The 15,511-nt window shown below is 40.0% G+C and overlaps 1 protein-coding gene across 2 annotated transcripts in view; it reads right to left on the reverse strand.

Moving 5' to 3' along the window:
• Positions 1–562: 562 nt before the first annotated feature.
• sppl3 (signal peptide peptidase 3) overlaps positions 563–15,511 on the reverse strand; it is a 41,218-nt gene continuing 26,269 nt past the window's right edge. The window contains exons 3-11 of one of the 2 annotated variants that reach the window (XM_077542345.1): positions 11,996–12,087; positions 11,787–11,921; positions 11,510–11,588; positions 9,800–9,912; positions 8,366–8,472; positions 5,951–6,114; positions 5,496–5,686; positions 3,156–3,265; positions 563–2,996 (exon numbers count right to left, since the gene is read on the reverse strand). In XM_077542345.1, the coding sequence (XP_077398471.1) occupies positions 2,928–2,996; positions 3,156–3,265; positions 5,496–5,686; positions 5,951–6,114; positions 8,366–8,472; positions 9,800–9,912; positions 11,510–11,588; positions 11,787–11,921; positions 11,996–12,087 (1,060 nt within the window). In that variant the 3' untranslated portion in view covers positions 563–2,927. The remainder of the gene's footprint in view (positions 2,997–3,155; positions 3,266–5,495; positions 5,687–5,950; positions 6,115–8,365; positions 8,473–9,799; positions 9,913–11,509; positions 11,589–11,786; positions 11,922–11,995; positions 12,088–15,511) is intronic. The other variant, XM_077542346.1, reaches the window with a different exon arrangement.

Consider the following 15,511-nt stretch of genomic DNA (forward strand, 5'->3'; position numbering starts at 1 on the left):
CTTGTGTTGGTGATAGTTACACATTGACCAATCTAAAATGTTGAAAACGGTCTCTGATAATGTATTCAAAATAATGGTTGAACAAATTTTTTTGGTGGCCTCTTGAAAAGTAATGATTTTGGAGGGAGGCCCTGCAATAAAAAGATTCCACCCAACACAAGCAATATGAAAAACATTATTAAATACGTTAGGCTGCGTAAAATAAATCAGAATGCATATTTCAAGTGTAGGGGGAAAAAAATTCAGAGATTTTAAGAGCGACAGAACAGACACTTCCCAATAACCTCATCCCTTTTGGTACAGTAATTCTACCAATTGGGTGGTTCTCTTGAACCTTGCTATTTTTACTAACTATTTGGTGCTTAACTTCCCATCTGAGCTATATGTTTGAACAGGAAATACACAATTTTAGCAATTTCACAATGAATTCATGGACAGTGGATCTTTTATTATTATTATTTGACTGGTTACAAACACGTTCCTGCGTGGTAATGCTATACCAATTACTTAGCTGGCTTGGCTCCACCCTCCAGGATCTGACCCAAATGAAGACACAACGGCATTTACAGTTAGAGTCATGTTTATTTACAGCACAATCCTGAACGAGGGAGGGAGACAAAATTGTTTTTTTTTTGTGTGTGGACAGAACGCATCGGGATTCATGTTTCATCACAACACGGTTCTTAATTTATTTAGTCACCATTTGTTTATACAGAATCCATTCAGTCGCAATATCTAGAGAGCTGCAATCCTCTGTTGGAGACAAAAAATGAAAGGGCCGGGGGAAAAAAATCCATAAAAAAAGTTGTCCACAACGATCGTCTTCAGCTATTTATATATGTATATATACACATATACACACACATATATATACGTATATATGCATACTTATATATGTATATAAATCTATATATTTTTCTTGCCATGTCCATGGAGAGGTGATGGGGTTTGTGGTTTTGACAGTTCAGGCTTAGAGAGGGTTCTCAGGTCCCAAATACTGAGCCTTTTTTCTTCCCCCCCCCCCCAGTCACAAATGTCCCGAGTACAAACTCTGCTGTTTACATTGGGGGCTTCATAGAATAGGTCCAGTCCAGCCTCCAAAAAAGTTCTGCAGTAGCCCTCCAAAATGATTACAATGTACACTTAACATGCACGTCCAGAGTAAAAAAAATAAAAAGAACATTGAGGAAGAAAAAAAACAAATAAAAACTTTGCAGGCTTTCTAGCCTCTTGCGGTATAAATTAGAAATTAACTGACGAGCACCACAAAACAGTGGTACGACCAAAAAAAAAAAAAAAAAAAAACTGGTTACAGTAAAAACATCCTACTTTTTGCATTTAGTTCTAATTACCATTGATCAATTTCTGATTTTAAAGTGATTTCCTCCCATCCTCAGGTCCAACACGCACGCACACACACACACACACACACACACACACACACACACACACACACATTCAGCTGTATCTATACATGTAACCACGGTACGTGTTCATCTCGCACTGACTCATCACAATAGTCAGGTCTTCATCGCTCTCGCTAGCTTGTTCTGTACCAACGTCACCGCGTTGGTGGCCTTTTAACGTCCCTTTAAGATGTGCAAAAAAAAAAAAGTATTAGGAGAAAAGTGGGACAAAAAAGGTTTCTTGGGTAAACGTAACATACCTTCAAATTAGTTCAACATTCATTTATTCGAAGAAATATATATATATATATATATATATATATATATATATATATATATATATATATATATATATATATAATTAAAAAAAAGCTTTTATATTTTAAACTGTCTGGACTTGTCCCCCGATTTTGTGAAAAAATAAAAATAAAGAAATTAGTACATATTTTACAAAAAAGAAAAGTCTACACACCGGTAAGTCAGAGTAGTCCAACCGCATGGATGCCAACCTGACTATTGTCAGAGCCAGTCCAAATTAAAAGCAAATAAAAACACATCATGATCATTCACTCTCACAAACACACTTGAAATCAGGAACAGGAAACCAACCGCCGTCGACACTGATGGATTTTTTTTCTTTCCTTTTCATTTGTGTTTCTATCACACACGCAAATACGCGATGGGTTCACGAGTCAACCGGCCGTCAGTTTCGAGTCCCCCGCTGCTCAACATGCTCTCAAAACACAAATACAAACTCAAGAGATGGCAAAAATACAAGTGTACACATATATACAAACGCAAGCCACTCCCGCCGGGTGTGTGCTTTGCAATTTAATAATGCATCCTTTTCTGTATATGCAGAGAATAAAACCTTTTTCTAAATAAAATACATTGTTGTCTGTGCAGAATGGGGAGTGAGGATAGCAGATGACCGGAGGAGGAGGAGTCTGCGTGTGTGTGCTCCACTCCTCTCCTTCACTGCATTACCCCCTCCCGTCTCCACGGCGACGCTCCGTGCTTGTTTGACATCGCTCCAAAATAATATGAATAATAATGTCAAGAGTAATGACCACGACAACGCTAAAAAAATATATATAACCCCCCCATGTCTCACAACTGCAAGTCCACAAATGGAGTGGCAGGAGGGAGGTCATGTGATCTCGTGTGACAAATCAATGCGTAGGAAAGACGGCAGGAAGGGGAAGTGAAACATGAGCAGGATGTGCTATGATGATGAAGAGGAGGAAGATGAAGATGTGTGTTGGGGCGTTTGTGATCAACACACACACAATCACAAACACACTCTCACACACTTGTGTCCTTCTGGGCGGGGGTGGTGGTGGTGGTGGTGGGGGGGTTGGGGGTTCTCCGCAGATGGGTGGAAAGCATGAACGAGTGGTGACGACATGGCCCCGCTGTGAGGGCGCCCCCTCTACCCCTCCATCCCCCGCTCTTCCATGGGAGTGGGGGGGGGTCCGCTGTCCTCCCCCCCGGTTGCTGGTCGCTAATTGCCTGGGTGCATCATACCTCCAGGAAGCGGGAGCTGGGCTTGGTGTGGAAGGGCTCGGACCACATGCGCCGCAAATCCCCCTGAAAAAAAGAGATTTGTAGCTTGTTATTTATTTATTTCTAAATAGTCACAAGAAGAGTTCGACTGCGGACTTTCAAATGAAGTCATCGGTTGCTGCTGCGCTGCCTCACTTCTCAATCAATCAAATGAATCGACGAGTGGGCTGGCGGCGGACGTACCTTCAGGTAGGCCATAGTGAGCAGAGGCAGCAGGGTGAAGGGCACCAGGTAGAGCAGAGCAGGCTGAGCAGCGCGATGGATCCTGGATGCCACGGTGGCCGTCAAAAGGCCTGGGGAAATGAGAAAGCGTACTTTTTGGTGATCTTGAGGGCCTTCGAGTGTGAAAATAGATCATCAGCTGCTTTTCTTACATGCTTTTTCCCGCAAATGTGTCCGTGAGCATTCATTATTGTTGTACTATATTTTTGGCTCACTCTCCAACACACTGCTATGCTACGTAACTGTACCTAATTTACATAACCATGCCAACTGTAGGGGGGAACAATTAATCAAATCCAAATTGACATCACAATGTAGTAGAAAGTAATTTTAAAATCGCAAAGGCTGCAGTCTTGTCAGTTACTTTATATTTTATATACAGAAAATATACAGTCCCTTTCAAAAGTATTGGAACGGCAAGGTCCTTTGTTTTTGTTGTTTACTGAAGAGATTAAGGTCTCAGATAAAAAATAATTCCAGTTTTTATTTCACAGTACATCTAGATGTGCTAAATAAATGAGGACTGAGCACCTTTTGTTTGAACCCACCCACTTTTCAGCTGAGCAAAAGTATTGGAACGGACATTATTACCGTATTTTCATAGTACTTAAAAGTCTTTTTCAATAGTGAGGTGCGTCTTTTGTGTGTGCAGAGTTCCAAAATCTGTATATGTTGTTCGGTAAGCGTTCCGCTCGACTGTCTGGATGCATTTCTGCTGACACAACGAGAAATCCGGCTCTGGTTGAAGACTGGCAGGCATGAGAAACCGAAAGACTCAACTGAAAGATGACTGAGTCTTTTGGTTTCTCATGCCTGCCAATCTTCAACCAGGGCCGGATTTTCGGTAAGATACACTTGGACGTTTTTGTGCTCTCTGCTTTCGCTTTATGGAACTGCTGGAGTGAGTAACGCCACAATTTGTGAATGGATTGTGCATGCTTGGGCTAAACGTGTCTGCTTGCTTAATGTTCGATCTTTTGCAAAAGTCGGCATCATTTCTGAGGAGCCGCACGGTTACGAGACTGACTCTTACAATACTACTATGGCGAGAGCGAACCTGGCATGTTTAATGGAGAACTTGCCCAGCTGTTCGTTTCAGATACAGAAGATGAGGACTTTGAGGGATTTGTGGATGAGGATTGATAAAAAGTAACGTGAGTACATTGTTAAATACTTACACCGATCTTATTGTTTACATCGTGAAATACTTCAATAAAGTACAACTGAACTCAGTTTTGCTCTGCTGCCTTTTTAAAAACATACGCTAGCATTTTTAGCATGAAAGCATGCTGCCATATGTTTCGAGCCATCGTATGCTTAACCGTGCCTGCGCCCAATTGTGCGGTGCGCCTTATGTGTGTGTTAAATACAGAAATAGCACCTGCAACTAAGACTGCTCTTTTTAATATGGTGCGCCTATGGTCGTCAAAATACGGTACATGAACTTAGTGAACACTGAAATGCTATTCCAGGCCTTTATTGCAGCCTCTTTCGGTTCTTGTTTGTTTCTGTGGGTTTCCCCCTTCAGGAAGTAAAATACATGCTCTATTGTGTTTAGGTCGGGTGATTGACATGGCATAAGGGGGGAGGCAACCACCCAAAAATTCCTTGAGAATATGTTCTATGCAGCCCTACTAGTCTAAATACAGTATTTGGGTTAATATTGCGTTAGCGGAATACGGGTTAAGCAACAAAATCTAGCAGTTTTTATCAATATCAACGGAAGGCGGCCATTTTGCCACTGTTGAGTGAAAATGACATCACAGTTGCTCAGGTAACAACCAATCACAGCTCAGCTTCAGAAAACAGGTGAGCTGCAAGTGGCAAAATGGCCGCCCCCTGAGATGGATAAAAACGGCTGGATTTTGCTGCATAACTCCTATTCCACAAATGTAATATGAATCAGAATGTCATGTTTAGACTAGTGAGGTCACATATAACATATTATTGTCAAGAAATGTCTAAGGTTGATTTCACCTTTAAGGCAAAATAAAAATGTTCCTGTGTCACTGTGTGCAAGTCAAATACTTCCTTTCACTGGATTACTAGTAAAATTGCAGTTCTTCTGCGGTGGCTCTTTTGCAGCTAGTTTGCAGAATCTCTGTTTAATTAAAGTAGGCTGACGTTCCAACGATGCTAACAGCAAAACATGCTTGTCGTACCACGATGTGTGTGGACATGTCAAGCGTGCAGACATTCAAGAGTAAGTAATGAGTCTAGAAATAACCTTCATTAACAGAGTATGTATGCCCACCTTAAGTCTTTTACATCCAGCCACCCGCCCATGGATCACTCACTTACCCACAAAGTATCCAATGAGAGTGCAGTGGAAATAGGAGACCCGCTGCATGCGTCCCGACATGTTCCCGGGCCCCGAGGCCTCCCCACTCGCTTGCTTCTTGTAGTTGTCGTAGCGCAGGACAAAGCACAAGAGCAGGCCGGGCATCACGATGTCTCCAATTCCCAGCATTGAGAAGTGACTTCCTGTGGAGCTGCGACACAGATGGGACAAACAAGCCATGTTTGGAATGTTAAAATTCTTCAATATCTTGTCATTGTGTGCAAATAAAGGACAAAGAGACCAATTTGGTGGAGAAACGTTCTTTAACAGCCTACTGAGGCTGTAATGCTCATTGTAGCGGAAAATTAAAAGTCGTGTGGAGAGAAAGGCAGAGAAAAATAAATTCAATACAAAAAAAAAAGAACAAAAAAATCAGCACTAAAAAGAAACTAGAGGAATCCATTGTCATTCCTACCTGGGAAAGACCAATTTTCCGGGTAAGGAGAGGCGGGGGACGTCACGGGCCATCCCTGGTCCCAAGTGTAGCTTCCTGGACAGGACGTCAATGGGGTTCTCAGCAGGTTGGGTGGCCACTTTGACCATCACGTTGCTGTTGAAGATGTAGGCTGAGAAGAACACCTAAAGGGAAACACAGGCACTGGCACGTTATGTTCCTCTGCTTACATTGGTGGTTGCTAGGCGACCGCTCGCGTATGTTGAAAATGCGAGACGCATTACAGCGGCCGAGATTGATCATTTGCTTTTATTAGTGTGTGACTGTGTGTGATGCATCCTTTTTCCAATTCACTTTAATGTTAATGCGATACTAAAACACAGTATTTAGGTTTGCTCCAGGGATTCCACGACTGTTGTGGAATTTACTAAGCAACAGTAGTAAAACACATTTTGTTGATAAAGACATGAGCAAACAGCTTAAAACGAGCCAAAAAGTATATGCGCCAACAGAACTCGTCTGTGTTTTAAGATCATGCATTGGAAATAAACATTCCCTCATCATTTGTGTGCATAAGTTATCTTAAGACAAACCTAGCTCAGATAAAAGTAAACTACATTTACAATTTAAATTGGAAAAATCCAAAAAGTATATGTACTGGCATAACGATGTCCATCGTGTGATTTCTTTATTATTGTAATTCCTTCATATTAACTATGTTAGGCAAAAAAAAAAAAGTGGTCAGAGGAATATGTGAGATATGAATTCACATGTATAACGATACGTATGGCGCTCCACAGGGTTCTGTTCTAGGGCCTGTACTGTTTTCATTCTGCTACCCCTGGGTTCCATCTTAAGAAAACAGCCGTGGTTGTTTTAAAGTGCTCTGCAAATTTAGTTGAGTGATGGGAGTCAGTGTCCTTACTGTCCTAACTGCATGATTTGCAATGTCATAACTAGCTATCTAGCAAAAATAAAGGAGCATTTCCTTAAAATGCATGGAGAAGGGAATAAAGGAACACAACATGGTGGGTTTCAGTACCTCCAACAAGGTTGCAAAATCCAGCAGTTTTGATCAATATCAGAAGGCCGTCTTGCCACTTGCCGTCGAGTGAAAAAGACATCACAGTTGCTCAGGTTACAACCAATCACAGCTCAGCTTCAGAAAACACGTTAGCTTTGAATGGTCGTTGGCTTGAGCAACTGTGATGTCATCTTCAGTCGACAGCAAGTGGCAAAATGGCCGCCCCTTGAGATGGATAAAAATGGCTGGATTTTGCTGCATAACTCCTATTCCACAAATGTAATGTTTAGACTAGTGAGGTCACATATAGAAGGTCACAAAATGTTTAAGGTTTTAGTTGAGCACAAAGCTGCTATTCTGAATGGCAACAGGAGGACACACAGGTTAATTGTACCTTCTGCCATCTAGTGGAAGAGCATTTAAATATTCCGTCTATATTTCAGATGGAAAGAAGGTCACATTTATATTTAACAGGAGAAAAAAAAACTACCCTTTGAGGAGAAATTGGATAATGTCCTGGGGCATACCTGAATCCTTCACTAATGTGCCACGGCATAGTGGTTGGTAATCAGTGTTTAAGAAAATGATGAAGATGATGCAATTTGCCTAATTACAAGGAAGCACTGCATCTAAATCTTTTTGGGATGTTATCTGATGTGGAAGATTTGAGCCTGGAGTAAAAATGAATGGAAATGATGACAACAATCTCCCAAATTACATTCTATAGGAAACAATTAAAAAAAAAGACTCATTACCTAATGAATGAATCAGATTATACGTCACTCTCGTGCATGCAGCTGTTTCATCCTCACTATACTATGCTAAAGCAAGCAGAAAAGTCGCAATTACAGTAAATATTCATTTGAAGAACACCTTATGGCCACAAATATAAAAACGCTCAAACGCCAAAGCCATTAAGTATGTTGTCAGCTGAGTGTGCAGTCTTTTGCCATGTGATGACAATCTTAACCCCAACACAAACTTGTTGTGTGCCGTTTGTAACCTTAAGATGTCATAATTACAGTAAATATTTGCGAACATAAAACAATCTGATGAAAACCAGCAAGTAGCATGCCATCTTGTGACACACTGTTCGAAACATGGTGATGCCATACCATTGTTTAAAAAAAATTTAATAAATAAAAAGGGGGTCAGATGGCAGACCTAGTGTTCACTGACTGCTTTTTAATGTTCCATAATCAGGCTCGTCTATGATTGACAGAGGCAATAACGGCATTTGAGGTTCATGAATCACAGCGACATCCACCAAAGCCAATAACACGACGGCCGCATCCAAATGTTTTTGCTCAAACTAATTTGGGAGACAGTGAGCTGATGACAATGAGCTTGCCCTCATGTATTTGCTCACGGCACTGTGCGTGTATGAGCCCGAGTGTGTGTCAGCAGCTTACCCAGAAAACGTCATAGATGAGCAGTCCTGACAGCAGCAGGCACGACACCTTCAGACTGGGCAGCCGCACAAAGGCTATCATGGCCACGCACAAGCCCATGGCCAATGCTACAGGGATGGGAAACCACACGTTAAAAAGTAAAACATTATTTATAAATAAGAACTCGTAACTATACAGCCCTGGCTAATTATTAAGATGATTTAAATGGCAGTGTGAGCTCATATGATGTCATCCATAGACTTGTAATGGCCATTTGACACATTTTACATGATCAGTTAGCGGGATTTCTTAAGAGACCAGAGAATTCATGGTTCCCTAAGTCTCACACCATGTTGTTGTTCTTTATAAAGCAAACTACTGGTAGTTAAGAGTGATTCAACAGAGCCGATTCTGACTCACTCTTGATTTGCGTTCTGAGGCGGGGGGAAGGCGTTCATCATTTAAAGACAAAACAATTTTCTTTTTTTGTGCATATTTCTCTAAACCCAAAAAATAAATAAACAAGAGAATGCATTTTCTGGAGAAATTGCATATGAAGGCCGAGAGGCTGAATGAAAAATGGTGTCATGATTTGGTATGATATTGAATGACAAAGTGATCTGGAATGAGCTCATCAGGTTGAAGTTGGAATGGGTTGAATTGAAACACATTGGCTTTTAGTTTGAAAAAAAAAAAATCTGTAGGGATGGTTTGAATTGGCCAAAAAATATAGAAAAGGGAGTAAAGCCACACAAAAAATGTAAATATAATAAATTGTAAATTTTGAATTTTTAAGTGGATATTTTGTTGAAAATTTAGATTTTTTGTGGGAAATGGAAGTGGGAAATTGTTGAAAATCTCTCCCAAGGTGAATTAAATTAGCTGAATCATTTAAATTTCAAATAGAAACCAATTTAATATTTTAAGTTTAATGTGGCATTGGGAATTAATAGTGAATTTATGGAGTCAAAATTTGAGATTTTATGAAAAATCTGAATTTTTGGAATGACAAAAATAGTAGCACTAACAAGCATGAATTTTTGGAGTATGTTAAAATTGTAATCATGTGAATCAGTGAATAATGAATGAATATGTAGAAATAGAGGTGAATAACATAATACATTTCTGTTTTATTTTTTGGGTGCAAATTTGGATTTTTTTTGTGAACAATGTGAAATTGTTGGTATGTGTGAATGTTGAAAATCCTTCCCAAAGTAAACTGAATCAGCTGAATCTTTTGAATTTCAAAAACTGGTGATCAAAACACAATTTCTTACGCTAAGTGTGGGCACAATGAAGCAGAACAACAAATATAGTGCCTAACTAAGAGAGACAACCAAAACTATTTTGACCGTGATGATGCTGGTAGGCGTTGTGCGTAATGGGCAGTGCTATGTAAACTTGGCTGTGGCAAACCATCCCAACTGGCACAAGAGTGGTGACAGGGTGACGCACCGTCCATGAGGAGCCAGTGTCCGGTCAGCACCCAGATGAGCACCAACATAACAGAGAGGGAGAAGGACAGCAGCTCAGCCAGAGTGAAGCGGCCACAGCAGCCAAATGAAATCCTGCAATCAATGGCAGGAGAAAAACATTTAGAGACAACATTACTGACAACAATGTGTGATCATTAATGATGTCATGTGGAAAGACCCAGGTTAATAGTGACAATGCAAGTTACGTTTGGAATCTTTGTGTGAAAGGTTTCATATTGGTTGCAGAGTGGGTGGGTTGTTGCCACTCCTTGTGGTTCACCATTGCAATGGAACAGCTGCAGAGTCCAGACACCATGCTAAACTTAACCTGCATGGGCAGCGAGTTGATTTTCAACCAGCTAGCTTCCAAAAAGCTTCGCTGGCTACTAGTGTGGCTAAACACGTTGCAGACTCACTCCTGAGTCACTAATCATCACCTCCTTGACGGTGAATAAGCTACACATCTGACAAGTATCGGTTTCCCGAAGGGATGATGTGGAAAGATGGAGAAGCCATGCTAATTGCTAAGCTAACCCAAGACTTACACGGCTAGCGTGTTTAAGGCTTGGCATGATCAATGGGGTGTTAGAAAAAAATCGATTGGGCAACATATCGCGATATTACAGCGCGCAATTCTCGAATCGATATGCGGCCCAATCGATTTTTAAACATAAATTTTTTATAGAATTCAGACATTGAGCATGGAAGAATGTTATATTAATGGAACAGTAAGCCTTAATATTTTATTTCAGTGCTGTTCAAACATGAAACAGACTGCAACCTGTTTGTTATATGCAGTGGCTCAGTTATAAGCCTGAATTTTCAGACAAATAAATAATTTTTCATACAAATCTTACAGTGTACATGTACAAGTTTACTGATTAGTATTTTCTAAATTTGAGTTTAAAAAAAATTATTTAAAAAATCGCAATAGTCAATTTATAGATTCGTATCGGGATTAATCTGTATCAAATCGAATCGTGACCTATGAATCGTCATACGAATCAAAATCGCCAGGTACTAGGCAATTCACACCCCCTAATGAGCAACTTCAACTTTTCACAGACAAATCGTAAAAATATATTAATAAGCCATTTGGAAAATGAATGAAAAATATACACCTAGTTCAAATCATTATGTATAATATCAGTACATTTTTTGTTTTCATAAGAGTCCTGAGTTTGGATTTTGACTTTAGGTCAAAATACATTACGTCAGATTATTATTATTTTTTTTTTGAAATTTTGTTTTGCTTTTATATAAAGAAGAAAACCACTTGCTCATTCGTTATATGGTCATATTTTTATTGCAAAACCTTATTTCAGGTGCCTGGGATTAATGTGGGGAAAAAAAGATGCTCCTCAAATGAAGTCATTGATTCACAAAACTGCTCTACAAATGCAAATATATATATATATATTTTAAATTGAGCCTCGAAGAACAATAATTTATATATTTTTCTAAATGAATAAAAGGATGTGCTGTTACCCTTGTAATTTTTTTCTTTTTTTTTCTTTACTGTAAACTGCAGCTGGACGGAGTCCAGGAAAAAGTTCCCCACGGGGAAAATAAAAGTATATCGTATCGTATCGTACTTCTCTATATGCTTATGCTATGTGGCTGGCTGGCGACCAGTCCAGGGTATGCAGATGATTGAACCAAGAACTGATATTTAAAAATGAAATCTTACTTATTCTGTGGGGAGCAGGGCCTCGTCAGATACTGGCACATTGGCAACAAGAGGAAAGCAAAAGCAATTGTAGCGAGCACTGAGGATGAGAAAGAGAGAGCACAGAACAGCAATGTGATACAGTCAGCTCATTCTCATCCTTTTTTGTGTCCGCTTCACAGAGCAGCTAATGATCTTTGCACTTCCATCAGCGAAGCACAAAAGAAGACACACACCACTGTATGTGTAAGCCTTAAAAGCACTCATTTGCTGTGCTTTTCACTATGCGGCCGCTTACCTGCCGTGCAGATGGTAAAGACCACCTGGACCGAGTCAAAGAAGAAGAACATGACTAGCAGAGACACGGAGGCTCCTATGGGGAGGAAAAGTGCCTGCGTCGAGTCTATAGTCTGAATACCTGCAGCGCAGAACACTGAAAATCACCACCATTGGAATTACACCACGCAAATAAAACAATGTAACAGTGTGAATGCCACACACACTCACTGTTGTTTGTGTTGCTGTTGTTGAAGGAGCCCGTTGCGATGGGGTTGCCATCTTTGTCCTTCTCTTGGTTCTCACAGTCCATGTTTAATGACCTGCAGCGGGGATGAGAGAGCTGTGAGGAAGCCTCATACTTACAGCGTCTTTAACTATCCAGCTCTCAATTTAATTGGGACCAATTACTGACACTTGAGGTCTGAAGTGCAATTGACTTGTTAGCCTCGGTGGTAGACTCCAAGAGACAGCAAAGCCAATTGGATGCACATGCTTGACGTTAACAGGGCTAATCTAGGTTAGAACAGCAGCATGCCAGATATAAAATATTGGATGATGATGAGGGCGAGATAATGGCTATAGAATGACAATAAACACGGACACACTACGGGTTGGTGGGTTTCTTGCACATTGCTGGATTTAAGCAAGTGATAGAGCTCCTATTGGAGACTCTTGACACACACACACGACAATAAACAATATCAGATCCTATACAGAAATGTGCTTACACTGGAAAAAAAGTAAAGGCAAATGAACCATGACTTACTATAAAAGTTGTTTTAATCTACTTCATTATGAATTGTTAAACTTACTATGAACACTGACTTTCAGTCTTTTAAGCGTTCACTACAACAACTTCACAAAACTCCAATCAAGTCAAGTCAACTTCATTTATATAGCACCTTATGTAAAGAAACAACTCAAAGTGCTTTACACGCACGCGCACACACAACACAAAGGTGTGGTGTAAACATAAGTCACTAAGTCTGGAGTCAGATTGCAACAATAATGCAAACATTTTTTTTTGGGAATCACTTATCACTTCATAAGAAAAAACATTTACATGCGGTCTTACATTTATGCACAATTAATTATTGGTTAGAAAAATACTATACAGTCCCTGACAAAAGTCTTGTCGCTTATCCATTTTGTAGAAATTTAATGAACACAGAAAGGTCAGATTTTGGCAAGACAAAAGTTTTGTCGCCTACAAAAAGTCATGTGAAAATGGAACAAATAATTGACTTCAAATACAAAAGAAAAGTTACATAACATCAGAGAATGAAGTAGTGGTGCTGTGAGATCCATATCTAATATCTTGTATGACTTCCATGAGCTTGAAGGACTGCATCCATGCGGTTCGGCAATGATTCATACAAGTAATCAGGAATAGCAAAGAAAGCAGTCTTACATGCCTCCCAGAGTTCATCAAGATTCTTTGGTTTGCTCTTCCATGCTTCCTCTTTCATTCTACCCCAGACATGCTCAATGATGTTCATGTCTGGCCAGTCTTGGAGCACCTTGATCTTCTTCGCCTTGAGGAACTTTGATGTAGAGATGGAAGTATGCGATGGAGCGCCATCCTGCTGCAAAATTTGACCCTTTTTATAGTTGGGAATGTAAGAGGTAGCCAATACGTCTTGATATTTTAGGCTATTGATATTGCCTTCCACCCTGCAAATCTCTTGAAGGCCCCATACTGGATGTAACCCCAGACCATGATTTTTCCGTCACCAAACTTAACTGTTTTCTGGTGTATCTCGGATCCATGCGGGCTCCAGTAGGTCTTCTGCAATATTTGCGGTGGCTGTGATGTAATTCAACCGAAGATTCATCAGAGAAATCCACCTTCTGCCCAGAAAACAGTTAAGTTTGGTGGCGGAAAAATCATGGTCTGGGGTTACATCCAGTATGGGGCCTTCAAGAGATTTGCAGGGTGGAAGGCAATATCAATAGCCTAAAATATCAAGACGTATTGGCTACCTCTTACATTTCCAACTATAAAAAGGGTCAAATTTTGCAGCAGGATGGCGCTCCATCGCATACTTCCATCTCTACATCAAAGTTCCTCAAGGCGAAGAAGATCAAGGTGCTCCAAGACTGGCCAGACATGAACATCATTGAGCATGTCTGGGGTAGAATGAAAGAGGAAGCATGGAAGAGCAAACCAAAGAATCTTGATGAACTCTGGGAGGCATGTAAGACTGCTTTCTTTGCTATTCCTGATTACTTGTATGAATCATTGCCGAACCGCATGGATGCAGTCCTTCAAGCTCATGGAAGTCATACAAGATATTAGATATGGATCTCACAGCACCACTACTTCATTCTCTGATGTTATGTAACTTTTCTTTTGTACTTGAAGTCAATTATTTGTTCCATTTTCACATGACTTTTTGTAGGCGACAAAACTTTTGTCTTGCCAAAATCTGACCTTTCTGTGTTCATTAAATGATCAAAATTTCTTCAGTGAAGCAAATTTATTTTTGTATATTAAACATCATTTGGGAGGGTTTTAGCTTTTATATGAGCCATTTCCAAAACCAATGGGTTAATTAAAAGTCAGGTTATAAGCTGATGTTTCTACAAAATGGATAAGCGACAAGACTTTTGTCAGGGACTGTACAGCAAGCAATAGTTCTTGCTTTATTGAATCGGTTTTAAAAAATTAATTATAAAAAAAAAGGGACCGCTTCCCTCACACAGTGTCCTTACATTAAGTAATAGCATTTAATGTGTTGGTGGTGTGATGTCATATTTGTAAATGTTACTTTACTGTACATTGTGAATACTGCCCGGAAGTTTAATTTAGGAAAAAACAAAAACAAAACATAACAACAACGATAACAATAATAATAATAATAATAATAAAACACGATCTGTATCTGTCAGAAAAATCACAATTCAGTTCAGCTCTACCTGGAACAGAATGTTCAGTGTATATATATATATATTTTTAGCAATGCTTGCAAATATGCTGCAGGTGGAGTTGGACTAGCTTCTACTGCTGATGGTTTTAGCAGTCAATACAAAGCAGATGAACGCAGTTTATCCGGACGCTGGACTGATCGTGTGCTCGATGACAAATGAAGGAAAGCCAAATTCAGTATGCGACTCCAAGCTCGGTGAGGCCGTGTACCTGCCATTGAGGCTGCTGTAAATCAGCGCGTTGTGGGTGTTTTTCTAATGCAACTAAATCCATCAAAACACCATTACAGGTGCGGTTCGGCGTGCTCATAATGTAGCAAAATCATGTTACAAAACAACTACTACAGTGCTGGCTGCAGCTGGGCTGTGTGAGAGCTTTGCAAACAGATGTAACTAACAAAATGTACATTCAGTGGTTGAAGCCCAGGAAGTGTATACATCACATTTTCACAATGTAGTGGCAAAACCAAAAGACGCCTTAGCGCCATAAATCCTTACTCAACACATAGCTACTTACAAGGACTATGTGAACTGACTGGTCTTGATTTTATTACACATTCTACTATGTGAAAGTGCATTTTGTTACATGGCAACAACTAAGCAAGGTTTCCCCAGCAGCAACATTTCTCTAATGAGAGAAAAACTGGCCACACACACACACATCTGAACAAAATACAGATAAAGGAGAAACAAACTCAAAAGTCATTTGACCTTAGAGTAACAGCATCATTTTGATGATGCGCTAACTTATATTGCAAGCAGGCCATTGCCATGGCAACTCCAGAAGACATCGTTTAGGGTCTATACTGTTGGTAG

The sequence above is a fragment of the Vanacampus margaritifer genome, chromosome 14, assembly GCF_051991255.1.
Source record: "Vanacampus margaritifer isolate UIUO_Vmar chromosome 14, RoL_Vmar_1.0, whole genome shotgun sequence".
Taxonomy (NCBI): domain Eukaryota; kingdom Metazoa; phylum Chordata; class Actinopteri; order Syngnathiformes; family Syngnathidae; genus Vanacampus; species Vanacampus margaritifer.